The sequence below is a fragment of the Gasterosteus aculeatus genome, chromosome 16 (genome assembly GCF_964276395.1).
Source record: "Gasterosteus aculeatus chromosome 16, fGasAcu3.hap1.1, whole genome shotgun sequence".
Lineage (NCBI taxonomy): Eukaryota > Metazoa > Chordata > Actinopteri > Perciformes > Gasterosteidae > Gasterosteus > Gasterosteus aculeatus.
Genome location: NC_135704.1, coordinates 6019700 through 6031344, shown reverse-complemented (window position 1 = coordinate 6031344; position 11645 = coordinate 6019700). Strand labels below are relative to the sequence as shown.

The 11645-nt window shown below is 50.1% G+C and overlaps 1 protein-coding gene across 2 annotated transcripts; it reads right to left on the bottom strand.

Annotated features, from left to right (window-relative positions):
- Positions 1-3913: 3913 nt before the first annotated feature.
- On the bottom strand, positions 3914-10152 carry gjc4b (gap junction protein gamma 4b). 2 transcript variants are annotated; one of them, XR_013452944.1, is made up of 4 exons: positions 9850-10126; positions 5208-6376; positions 5026-5121; positions 3914-4989 (listed from the first exon to the last, which is right to left on the bottom strand). XR_013452944.1 is itself a non-coding variant. In XM_040201949.2 (3 exons), exons 2-3 carry the CDS (start codon positions 6346-6348, stop codon positions 5108-5110), a joined length of 1155 nt encoding a protein of 384 aa, XP_040057883.2. In that variant the 5' UTR covers positions 6349-6376; positions 9850-10152; the 3' UTR covers positions 3914-5107. The 2 variants fall into 2 exon arrangements, 1 of the variants encoding a protein (XP_040057883.2); XM_040201949.2 differs by having other exon boundaries at positions 3914-5121; positions 9850-10152.
- Between the last annotated feature and the right edge of the window lie 1493 nt (positions 10153-11645).

Here is an 11645-nt window from a genome sequence, read left to right as displayed (position 1 = left end):
TAAACATCCACAGAGACTGACCAGAGCGACTAAAGTAACTTTCATCATGGAAAATGTGAGATTTGAACCCTTTGAATGTCAACAATGTTTTCTGTGAATGTCAACAACGTTTTCTGTGTTTTACCGTTTTCCCCTCCCTGACCATCCAGAGGTGTTGGACTGTGTTCCCGCTGTGCAGCCCTCCTCAGCTGGTGACCATTCAGGGTCTTTGGATTTGGTCCGGAAGCCTAGAGCCACCATCCCACCTGCTGACCTGCCCCGAGTCTCCTGTGTGGCCCCCAGCCTCCAGCCCTCCACTGCTCCACTGGCCTCTGAAGATATTTAACCTCCCAGTGGAAGAATACCAGCAGCTGTACCACGAGGTTGTTGATGAATTGACTACAATTTAACAAGCTCCACCACCTGCAACCTACCCTCCACCTAAAGAACCTCTGCCACAGTCCTGCTGTTGCTGCCTCCACCAGCAAGTTGTGGCAGCTGGATCTTTCAGCCTCCTCTAGCAATCTGCAGTTGCTGCCTCCAACTGCATGTTGCTGGCAGCTGCTGCCAAACCTCCACCTTACATAGGCTCAACCCCTAAACTGCTGTTACCACCTCCACCAGCAGATATTGGCAGACAGCTGGAAGCAAACCTTCACCTTGATCCTCTGCCAGTGACCTGCAGTTGTTGCCTCCAACTGAAGGTTGCTGGCAGCCAGCTGAAACCAAACCTCCACCTACATCCTCTGCCAGTGACCTGTTGATGCCGCTTCCACCTAAACATTCTGTAATAGAGCTGCCTATAAACCATCCACTCAGACGCTCCGTCAGATACTGCAAGTGCCGCTTCCACCTGCATATTCTGGCAAAAATCTGCTATTCAGTCGTCCACTTTCAGCCTCTGCAGCAACCTGCATTTGCCTCCTCCACTTGCAGATTGTGCTAAATAGCTGGAGACCAACCTCCATCTAAATAGCCTCTACCACAAACCTATTGCTGCCTCTACCATCAGATATTGGCAGACAGCTGCAACTCAGCCTCCACCCTCTGCCTGCATCTGCAGTTGCTGCCTCCAACTGCAGGTTGCCGGCAGGCAGCTGCAACCAAATCTTCACCTACGGCCTCTGCCAGTGACCTGTTGATGCCGCCTCAAACTGCAGGTTGCTGGCAGACAGCTTCAACCAAACCTCCACCTACGTCCTACGACCACAGTTGCACCACCTGCAGCCTCTGCCAGCCTCCACCTAAAATCCTCTGCCAGCAACCTGCGGTTTTTGCCTCCAACTGCAGTCTGCTTGCAGACAACTGCAACTTAATTCCACCTTAACAGCCTCTGCCACAAACCTGCAGTTACACCCTCCACTTGCAGATTGTGGTTGAGGGGCTACAACCAAACCTCCACCGCCAGCTGTAGCTAAATATCCAGCCTCTGCCACTAATCTGCTGTTACATTCTCCACCAGCAGATATTGGCAGACAGCTGCAACTGAACCTGAACCTTCTGCCTCTGCCAGCACCTGCAGTGTCTGCCTAAAACGGTTGGTTGTTGGCAGTCAGCTGCAACCAAATCTCCACCTAAATAGCCTCTGTCACTGACCTGCTATTGCTGCCTCCAGCAGTAGCTGCCTCCATCATGGCCTACGCCAGTTACCTCTGTATGGCGCCTCCACCTGAACATACTGGTGAACTCTAACGCTCCCTGTCAAACCTCCACCTTCACGCATCCACCGCAACCTGCAGTTACCGCCTCTAACTGTAGTATGCTGGAAGACATTTGCAACCGAACCGTCAACTACAGCCTCTGCCAGAATCTACATTTGCTGCCTCCACCTGCGGAGTCTGGCACCTGGCGTTCCTCCACCCACGACCTCTAAATTGTCTTACTCCTGAGAAACTTCCTCCACAACTCTCATTGAGCCAGAATTCAACGTGCTCCAGCGGCTGCATCCTTTGCGATGCTACACCTGAAGCCTCTCCCAGCTGCAACCGAACCTCCTCCTAAATAGCTTCTGCCAGCAACCCACAGTTGCATCATCCACCTGTAGATTGTGGTTAACAGCTTTAACCAAACTGCCATATACTTTATGAATTCGAACACTCCTTCAATTGGCATTGTTTTCATATTTTGAAATAATTTTGGTGATGCCTGGTGACTTGAGACATTTACTTTGTGGTTTTCTCCAGTTGTTTTTGGACTCCACACGTCCAGATGCACCAGGAGCTGATCGAGAGCCACCGGGACCATTCCTTCTACCACAAGAGTCGTGTTCCAGAGAGGCTTATTCCTCCTCCACCTTCACTACAAATTCCTGCTCCTCGTGTGGACCTTTGCATTATTGTTCAATAAATGAATTGTTTGCAGTCATCAGATGCGTCTTGTTTTGAGTCTACAGGAATTTGCATGAAACCAATACAATACCATTAGAGATGCCGTTGAGTTTGTGTTATTTTAAATTACATTTCTTTGCGATGGAGTAAGATTAAAATAAAGTATGACATTTTAAAAACAATATTTTTATCCTTTAATAAGTAAAAGACAGTTTTTTTTCTAAGAGAAACGTGCAGGTATCTGTATTTACTTAAAGTTACGGTTTACACAACGTATGGATCAACAGCCTTTTAGGTTTTGGACCTTATCTATTATTATTTAAAAATTCAATGTATGTTCTTGTGAAGTTCATACTTACGTCCTTCATTCACAGTGAACAGCTGTGAGGCGGTAGAGTAAAATGACAAGACAAAATAATTTAATGGAAAATAATAAATCAAATATGGCTTTGATTTTTACTCTTATTGACGGTGCCCTTAAATTTTTCAACCTCTTTAAGGCCTGTTCAGCCTGTGGAGAAAGACGTTCGAAAGGAACGCATTGACTACTTTTGTAATTGTCTTTGGGTCTCCTAGTCATTTTGAGTACATTTGTTTGGAGATCTCAGGGCGCCTCAGACTGGATGAGAAGAAAACCACACAAAGCCAAAGCCTCGACTTTGGTGTTGTATTCATTTGCTCTCGACCCTCTAAAGTGGAGCTATTGTAATTTCATTGTGTGGTTGCAGGTGTCATAAAATGGACACTGGCCAAAACGCTGCTAAAGCCTTTTCACCAACAGGTACACCGAGTCATCTGGACTATAGAACGGATGTTTTTAATCAATCCACATTCCTGCTCATTCATGAGCTCTTATGTATAGCAAGTTGTAAAGTTTAGAGTGACAAATCGTACCAGCGTACTCTGTAAGTCAGAATGCGTATCAGGTTGGCAGGTCTGCTAATTGATAGAACGGTGAACCACTTTTCCCCTCACCTCAAAATCTACCTCCTCAAGAACGCCAGCGTTAGCTAATCATCTCCCACCGGAGCTTCAGCTAGCTGGCCAACGCCGCGTTCTCTCCTGCTGCGTTAAATGACTCAACTCATCAGGCTGTAGCTAACGTTAGCTAAGTCTATGTCAACAAAGCTCCTGGGTAACTTAGATAGACCCGAAAATATTACAATGATTGAAACCATCACTCACCCTGTTCGCAGTTCACTGAATATGAATACCCCCCCGCAAAAAACTCATCCAATCTACACGATTCACGTAGGTCACCTATTTCGGTTTCATAACGGCGAGGGATCTTCATGCCTGTTAATGAAATTGTACTTTTTCTTTTCCGGGTTTGTATCCTTATAGATGAAATGCACTTATTCCAAGTCACTTTGGATGAAAGCGTCAGCTAAATGACTCGTAATGAACATGTGGTTTATTGACGGACTTGTTATTTTTGTACAGGCTTAAACTGAAATTCTGCATTTAAGTCATCTGTAAATCATGTTTGTCGTCAAGAGTTCTTAAAATCACCTGCGCACATTCCCATTTTGTTCCTTTTACCTTGGTGGAATTTCAACTGGACAGTTCATGTATTTTAAACATATAATATAATAAAAACACAACTGTTATGTTGAAAAGATTTATTTGAAAAAATAACCACAGAGTACTATTGATACAAAAAGTATAAAAAGTACAAAAAGCATCGTCCAAAAATCACATGAGATGAGAATATCTGAGTGGGCACTAATTGGCACTGTGGATATGATTCAGAATATAAAAGCATGGCATCTTCTTGGAGCGTGTTGAAGGCATTGAATTCACACTGAAATGTTTTCATGGTTTCAGATCATGTCTGCCACAGTGACCAGCGCCTCTCGTACCACAATACTCACCAGTACAAAAATAAAGAACAGCATCAAATAAACGTTTTAACAAAAAACGATATCAAAGACGATATCAAGATTTACATGTTTTTCAAGCATTACCCAGGTTTTGTTCCTTTGGCCAGAGCCCCCCGCCCCTCCCACTCCCCACAAGTGTGTTCCAGTTACCATCAAAGCACCAGGCTTAGGGAATGTTGACCGGTGCCGTACCAACATTGTCAAAACAATTGAAAGTATAAAAAGATTTGTATATATATGGGAAAAAAAAGAAAGAAAGAAAGAAAGTCTTCCTCAGCGCGACACTCACTCGGGTACCTTTCTTTCGTGAGTGGCATCGTGTCCATTGACCGTTATTTTGCATTTCACTCCCCTCACTAAAGTACACGACTACAGTCAAAACACAATGTTCTGTGCACAAATTGCCATAAAGCAATGGTTCCAGTTTAGGTCTAAGGCAAACTTGAGCTCCATTCACTGTGGACCTCCAACTGACGACAAACTCTTTAAAGAGGGGAAAAGAAGAAAAAAAAAAACGACAAAAAGACAAGTAGCTCAAAAGTCTCATAGGAATAAGTACAACAAATAGCTGCCCTGAGGGAGAAGAACACTTTAACCGGAAACCGCCGATGCTGCACGCCGGTAGTTTAGAAGCACTTCAGACAGGCGTCTCAAGTATTGCTGGGTTCGAGACGACCGCTCTCCTCCTCTCTCGACTCGATGCTCGACCGCGGATGGTCGTAACACTGGAAGGCTTGGGCTGACTTCATCCACCTCAAGCATACGCAACGGCTCTCTCTCACACACACACACACACACACACACACACACACACACACACACACACACACACACACGCGCGCTTTGATTCCCTTTTGTCCATCTCGTTGATCCCTGGTGTGAATTCAAGTCCACAGTGTCAGCTGGGCTCCTGGGAGCCTATGCGCGGAGGCCTGTGTGCAGAGAGGGCGCGTTGAGGACGGATCTACAAAAAGGACTGAATGCAAATGACTTGTGCAAAGAGATCAAGAAGCCTCACCTTTCTCGCAGGTAGCACTCTGCTTCTCCTGGGCAAAGTTGAGTCGGTTCTGCTCCACCGCGGTGCCGTTGGACTCGGGGCTGCTGCTGCGCGACGGGCTGCTCTCCCCGTTCTGGTAGGCCAGGTCCAGATGCTGCTGGGCCAGCTTCAGGTGCCTGCGCAGCCTCTCCAGCTCCCGCGACGAAGCCTCGTCCCCCAGCGACTCGCGCCCCGAGTCCACCAGGTTGTCCCGGAAGGCCATCTTCCCCGACGGGTACTTCTTCAGCGCCGTGTGGTAGCCCGGCGGCGCCGACGGCTGCCGGCTGATGGAGGACCGCTGGCTGGGCGGGGCCGTGCGCCGGGTGGTCGGCGTCCGCGGCCTGCAACAGCAGTCCCGGATGCCGCTGATGCCGAGGTGCAGGATCTCCAGCAGGGTGAAGAGCAGACACAGGGCGCTCACGCCGTACATGATGCGCAGGAAGATGGTCTTCTCTGTGGGGCGCGACACGAAGCAGTCCACCGTGTGCGGGCAGGGCGAGCGCGTGCACACGTACGACGGCTCCACCGCCAGCCCGTAGAGGATGTACTGCCCAAAGAGGAACGAGGCCTCGAAGATGGCGCGCGACAGCAGCTGGAACACGTAGACCTTCATCAGGCCGTCGCGCTTGATGCGCCGCCGTCCGTCGTGCTTGTTGCTCGGCTTCTTCTCCGGCGCCTCCTTCTCCTTCTTCTCCGGCTCAATCTCCTCCAGGATCATGGGGTCCTCCTCGCCGTTGTCCTCCGCCTCCTCGTAGTCGCGGTTGGCGCCGCGGCTCACTATCGGCATCCGCTTGCGGGGCCGGTAGTCGCTGTCGTCCATGCGGGCGATCTTGTGCATGGCGAAGCCGAGGTACATGATGGTGGGGATGGTGATCATGATCACCTGGAACACCCAGAAGCGGATGTGCGACAGCGGCGCAAACGCGTCGTAGCACACGTTCTCGCAGCCGGGCTGCTGCGTGTTGCACGCGAACTTGCTCTGCTCATCGTAGTAGATGGACTCGCCCCCGACGGCCGTCAGCACGATGCGGAAGACGATGAGGAGGGTGAGCCAGATTTTGCCCACGAAGGTGGAGTGGTTGGAGATCTCGTCCAGCAGACGCGTGAGGAAGCTCCAGCTCATTTTGCCTCTGGCAGGGAAGCTCTCAGACCTGGAAGGGGAGGAATTAAACGATGATAAAACTTTACTGTAGGTGGGGGAAAGGAGAGCGTGTGAAAGCTACTGAAAACAAAATATATTTGGCATGAGAACAAATCAGTACACCCACAAGTGGCATGGAGGACGGCACACACAGTAAAACTGATCATGTTATGGGCGGGGTCAATTATAGAATCCTATTTGATCACATGATTGCCGATGACAAATTTTTGGTCATTTTGGATCTCGTCCAGCCCCCTGAATTATTCAACCGTGCTTACCTGAGAAACGGGACCTGGCTCGCATTGTGTGTGTGTCCTTAGGGGAAATGATGTTGCTTAGGGTAGCGTTATGCTTATACTTTATGATGGTTAGAAAATTGCAATTGACAAGTTGTCACTGGAGACAGATGTGGAGAAGCATTCAAATGGGTGAACACAGTCATTTGATGAATTGTCTGACAGCAAACAGCCACAAGGGGGAGCTGCTGTTTCACTGCCACAAAGCGGAGATGCCCCCAAGCCAACATCACTGCAGAAAGGGGCATGCTCAGGCAAACATCCCTGTTCCCAGACCAGAGTACCCTGGACCAGTAGGCATGGTGCTTGGGGCGCTATCACACGGGAGTGGTGGTGGAATAAACAAATCTTCAGAGCTCTGGTGTTCAGAGACCAAGGCACTGGAATTCAACTAAGTTAAGTGTCTCGTCATGGCAAGAGAACGGCGTAATGAGCCGATAGTAAAAAATCCAAACAAGAAAGAGGCAATGAGTTACTGTGGTTTGGTTTCACACCATCTGCGACCAACCTCATAAACAACTTCGGCTGAGTAACCACGGCCGTAAACTGCCAGGCACGTCAACAACGGACTGTTTGCGACGAGGTAGATTACAGCATTTCATCTGCAGGGCGGCGCACGTTGCCACACAACACCCAACTACCCGCCCTAAGGCCCGTTCACCACGTTCTTGCCTGCTGCTCCTCAACGGAACAGATGATTGAAGTACGAAAAGCACAAATCTTGGAATCTGCATTGACGCTCCGGTGAAACTCTTCAGCGGCCCACGCTCAGATCACCACGAGATGACGCCGATATCAAGCGGCCAAAGGCGAAGCGCGCTTCTTGGCTGCCGCTGGCACGCAACACGACTCCAGGGTTATTGACAGTAGTAGTTTGTATTTGCCACTAGCGGTAACATATTGGACCTAAAAAGGCTCCTGGGGGGACGGGGACGGACACACTGCAATAATGCCAATTGTCAAACTAAATCTGAAACATTCTTTGGACTGTATTAATGAATAAGACCGGTTTGATCAACGACTGTTAATGATCGAGAAACAAAAAGGTGCAAGTGGATCGCAATTAACCAATAAGAATTCTGCAGGTTCAAGAACCCCTTTTCACCTCCATCCATAACCAAATGATTAGATCCTGGTGGGAATCCAAGGACCTGCGCTAATCCAACATAGATGTACACTTCTGTTTTATTCTACAATCGAAAAGGAGTACAAATTAAGACCACGTGCTCCACAGACAATGTGACACGAGGTCTGGCGTTAGTCAGGGAGGACACCATCCCTAGAAAAATAAAGATCTCTGATAAAAGCACAAGCTTCAGGTGAACTCCCTCTATGATCGTCACACTCTGGGGATTGATCATTGAGTCCGTGGCGATTTGGAGTAATGTGATGTGAGAAGTGGGGGTATGATGTCCGACTATCCTCCCCGGCAACGCTAACAGGAAGTGAAAGGGACAAAACATCTCGTGCATCGTTGTTTACTCCCTGCTTTTAAAGGACTTGTCCTACTTAGTGCTTACAACAAAGACCGCCGTTGTCCTCATGCTTCATTTGTGGCTTTCTGCAGCGCTGCCAGCGCGCCACACTGCGCCCCGCAGCTTCACCTGGAGGTATGAGGACTGTACAGGGTCGGGTTTCCACATCAAGACTTCAACTAACAAAAGCCTCCATTCAGTGGAGGCGTGCGGTTTTCCAAACACCAAGACGGCCTAGGAGGCCAACAAGGCCGCTCCTCGGTCCCACGGCAACAGGCGGCAGACAAGGTCAACGGCACACTTGGCTGCGGGTAATCTAGGTTAACGGGCGCGAGGCGCCCGAGCCCCTCTCAGAGCCGGCATCCATGCACGAGGAGAACCGCAGTGTGTGTCGGGTTTGCTCTAAAATGTGTGAAGGAAACGATCGCACTCGGAAGCTGTAAAAGCTCTTAACGTGCTGCATTTGTCGCGGTTTCCATGATCTTATCCCGTTTAGATTAAGGCTCTCGGGCCTGGTGTGTTTGTGCTGCTCCTTCATCTCCTTGCTCCTGGTAGCAGCCTGTATTACCTTCAAACATTCATGGAAGAACGGTCTTTAAGGACAATGGCAATATTGGTATAAACCGTTAAATCACTGCCATACTTTGACGAGGAGCCTTATACGTAAGACACTTTCAGGCCAATACGTTTGCAATGACTTAAACATCCCTCCAACACAATGAGCTACAACACACAATGCATTACAAACCTAAAAAACGTGATGTTCCATTGAACACGTCTCTAGTCCCTGCGTGGCCCCTGTGGACGCCGAGTAGCTCTGCGTTTTGGGGCCCTCACATCTGTGAGACTAGTTGTAGAGACCCTCCCCCCCCCTCTATTAGCCCCATTACCTCCCGGGGCTTAGCGAGGCAGGGAAGAAGGAAAGGACCTGAATGGGACACGACTGGTTAAGAAAATGAATCCATAGCGGCTCACCGGTGTTGAGTCAGAAATGACGCGGGAGGCCTACGTCACGCTCTTATATCATATTCGGATTATTTAAGTCACTCAAAATGATCAAATGTATATATATAAAAACTCAAATTGGCCACGGGCTTCACGTGGGGGAGGGGGGGGGGGGGTCCGCGTGGCTAACGGGACAACGTCCCCGCGCGACTAGACACGCGCGCGCGCGCCGCCTTGAATCGGTGGATGCGTCGCGACGCGCAGGCACCGACACGCAGCGCTTTAAGCCGAAAATGCCCCTATTCTCCACAATGTCTGACTGTGGAGACGGGGGGTGGTGGGGTAGGTGGGGTGGGGGGGGGTCGTTGGAGAGATTCGCGCGCGTTGCTCCATCACCAAACCCCGTCGGCATAACCCGGTGTATAAATACGAATTATCGCCCCCGTTCTCTGCATAGCAGCAAGCACGATGCTGCGCAAGTATAGCGTAACTTGCTCAGAAGTGTCCCCCGGTGAGGGGGTCCGGGCGGGTCCACGCAGCCCGCGCGCACGAGTTGCATTCACGCGAGTGCTGAAACAATGCGTTGGGTGGGTGAATACGGCTTATTTGGGGGGGGAAACGATATTCGTGCTGTCGACTTAATAAAAACGCTTAAAAAGGGACGTCGTCTTTTCCTCCGGCGCCAAAGTCAAAGACGTAAGTTCGGCCGGAGCACCTTTTGTTAGCCAAAGCTAAAGCGCTGCGTGCGTTTGTGCGCGTTATCTTACCTTCAGTCGTGATTTCGGGTCCCCGGCGTCAACGCGGCGGCCGCTCGAAGTTCTCGCCTTTTTAAATATCTTCTCCTCCGCTTTCTCTTAATCAAAACCAAAACCTCCCGCTTTGATATCAGGGCATCCAGGGTTTTTTTTTCTGTTGTTCCGTTCCTTCCCGCGAGGAGCCCGAGTCCTTCTCCAGTTGCGTGCAGTGCTGCGGGGTGAGGAGACAAAGAATAATCCCAACCTCCTCCCCCCCCCCGTCCCCCGCCCCGCGTCGTTCCTCCTCCCAGTTTCAGGCGGCACCCCACCCCCTCGTCTGCGCAGAGAACCACCGACCACCAGCATTCCTCATGTGATCCTCGCTTCGTCTTCTCTGCTCGAACTAAACCCTGGACTCGGAGACCGAGAACAACCTCATGCACGAAAAACATGAATAAAACAACAACAAAAAACATCAAATAAAGCCACACATTTAGTATTGGGAATACAAGTGAATGTGCTTATTGCTCTGACCAAAGTGTCATAAAAGTCCCTTTTTAAAGGGGTTTCAAGTTATAAGATGACAAATGCGCGTTAAGATACAACGAGTGCTGCCAAGTTGTTTTATCGGCACCCAGCCTTTGGCATGTGGAACAACGTGCCGCCAACCGATGAGCTGCCAGGTGGCCCCTCTTCCTGTTGATGCAGATGTTCAGAAGTAGTTGCTACCTGGAGGCCCCTTCCTCCATGTCGCACTTACTTTGGCGGAGGGCCCGTGCACTTCCTCGGACCCCCCACCCGTACCACCTCTTTGAAACTACCGCCTGCAATTAGCAATGCTCATTATTAGGGGGCCAAAGAGCTTTGATGCTACGTTAAGTCAGGATTTATGTCCCTCACAAGGACTTGGAAGGGGTCCCGACCAGCAGTGTCGTGAATCACACTGGGAACGCTCCGGTTTCTTAACTCAGCCCTACGCGGGCCTGCCGTCTGCAGTATGCTGTTAGCCTCACATTCAATCACAGGTCAGAGTTCTTTGAGAAGTTCAGTGTCAAGTCTGCTCACACCGCACTTTCCCCACTCAACTGAATTATGTGCAGTTCCCCAGATGAACTACTGCAGGCATCCAGTCGGCATCAGTGTCCTGAGGTAGTCGCTCAATGCACTGAAGGATCGCGTTGTCCCGCCCCGATCTCCTGAAACGCCACTCACCGTCGCTTACCGGCTGAAGTGATGAAGACTGTGGGGGGGGAAGAGCAGGCAAAACAGATGAGCAGCAGCGGCCAGTGCGAGCCCCCCGCCAGCAGCGAGATGTTGTTTTTAATATCTGCTGTATACAGGGAGTCAGTGGAGGAATGCGGGGCCCTTCCCCCCTTATCAGGGAGCAGCGGAGCTCTATTGTGAACCACAAGCATGCCTTTATTCATGGGATGTAATGCGGGGTGCCGCGGTGAACCACAGTCCCGATGACAGGGACCGACCATCTGGAGACGACCCGGCCCGGCCTCGTGGGTCCATCAGACCGCCGTCTTAAATTAGCCACGGCTTTGATGCTTACACCCATTGTTTGCTTTACGTTTTGTCTATTAATGCATTTGATGTTGACCTGAGAATCCAGATGTGAGGATCAACTTCAGCATGTTGTCGAGTGTGTGTTTATGCAGGAAAAGGCTGTTCTTACTGGAAATGCGGCGTCATAGCGCCTTGAGCGTGGAGTCATTTTAATTTCCTGTATTTTGAGGCAGGCTGCGTGGATTCACGGGGCGGGCCACGCCACACGGTGTCATTTTCAGGGCAGGGTTAGCTTGTGGACGGCAGCGGTGCGTGAG

What these genes read in the sequence shown, in the direction of transcription:
- gjc4b (XM_040201949.2), bottom strand. Translation starts at nt 6,348, where the DNA reads ATGAGCTGGAGCTTCCTCACGCGTCTGCTGGACGAGATCTCCAACCAC.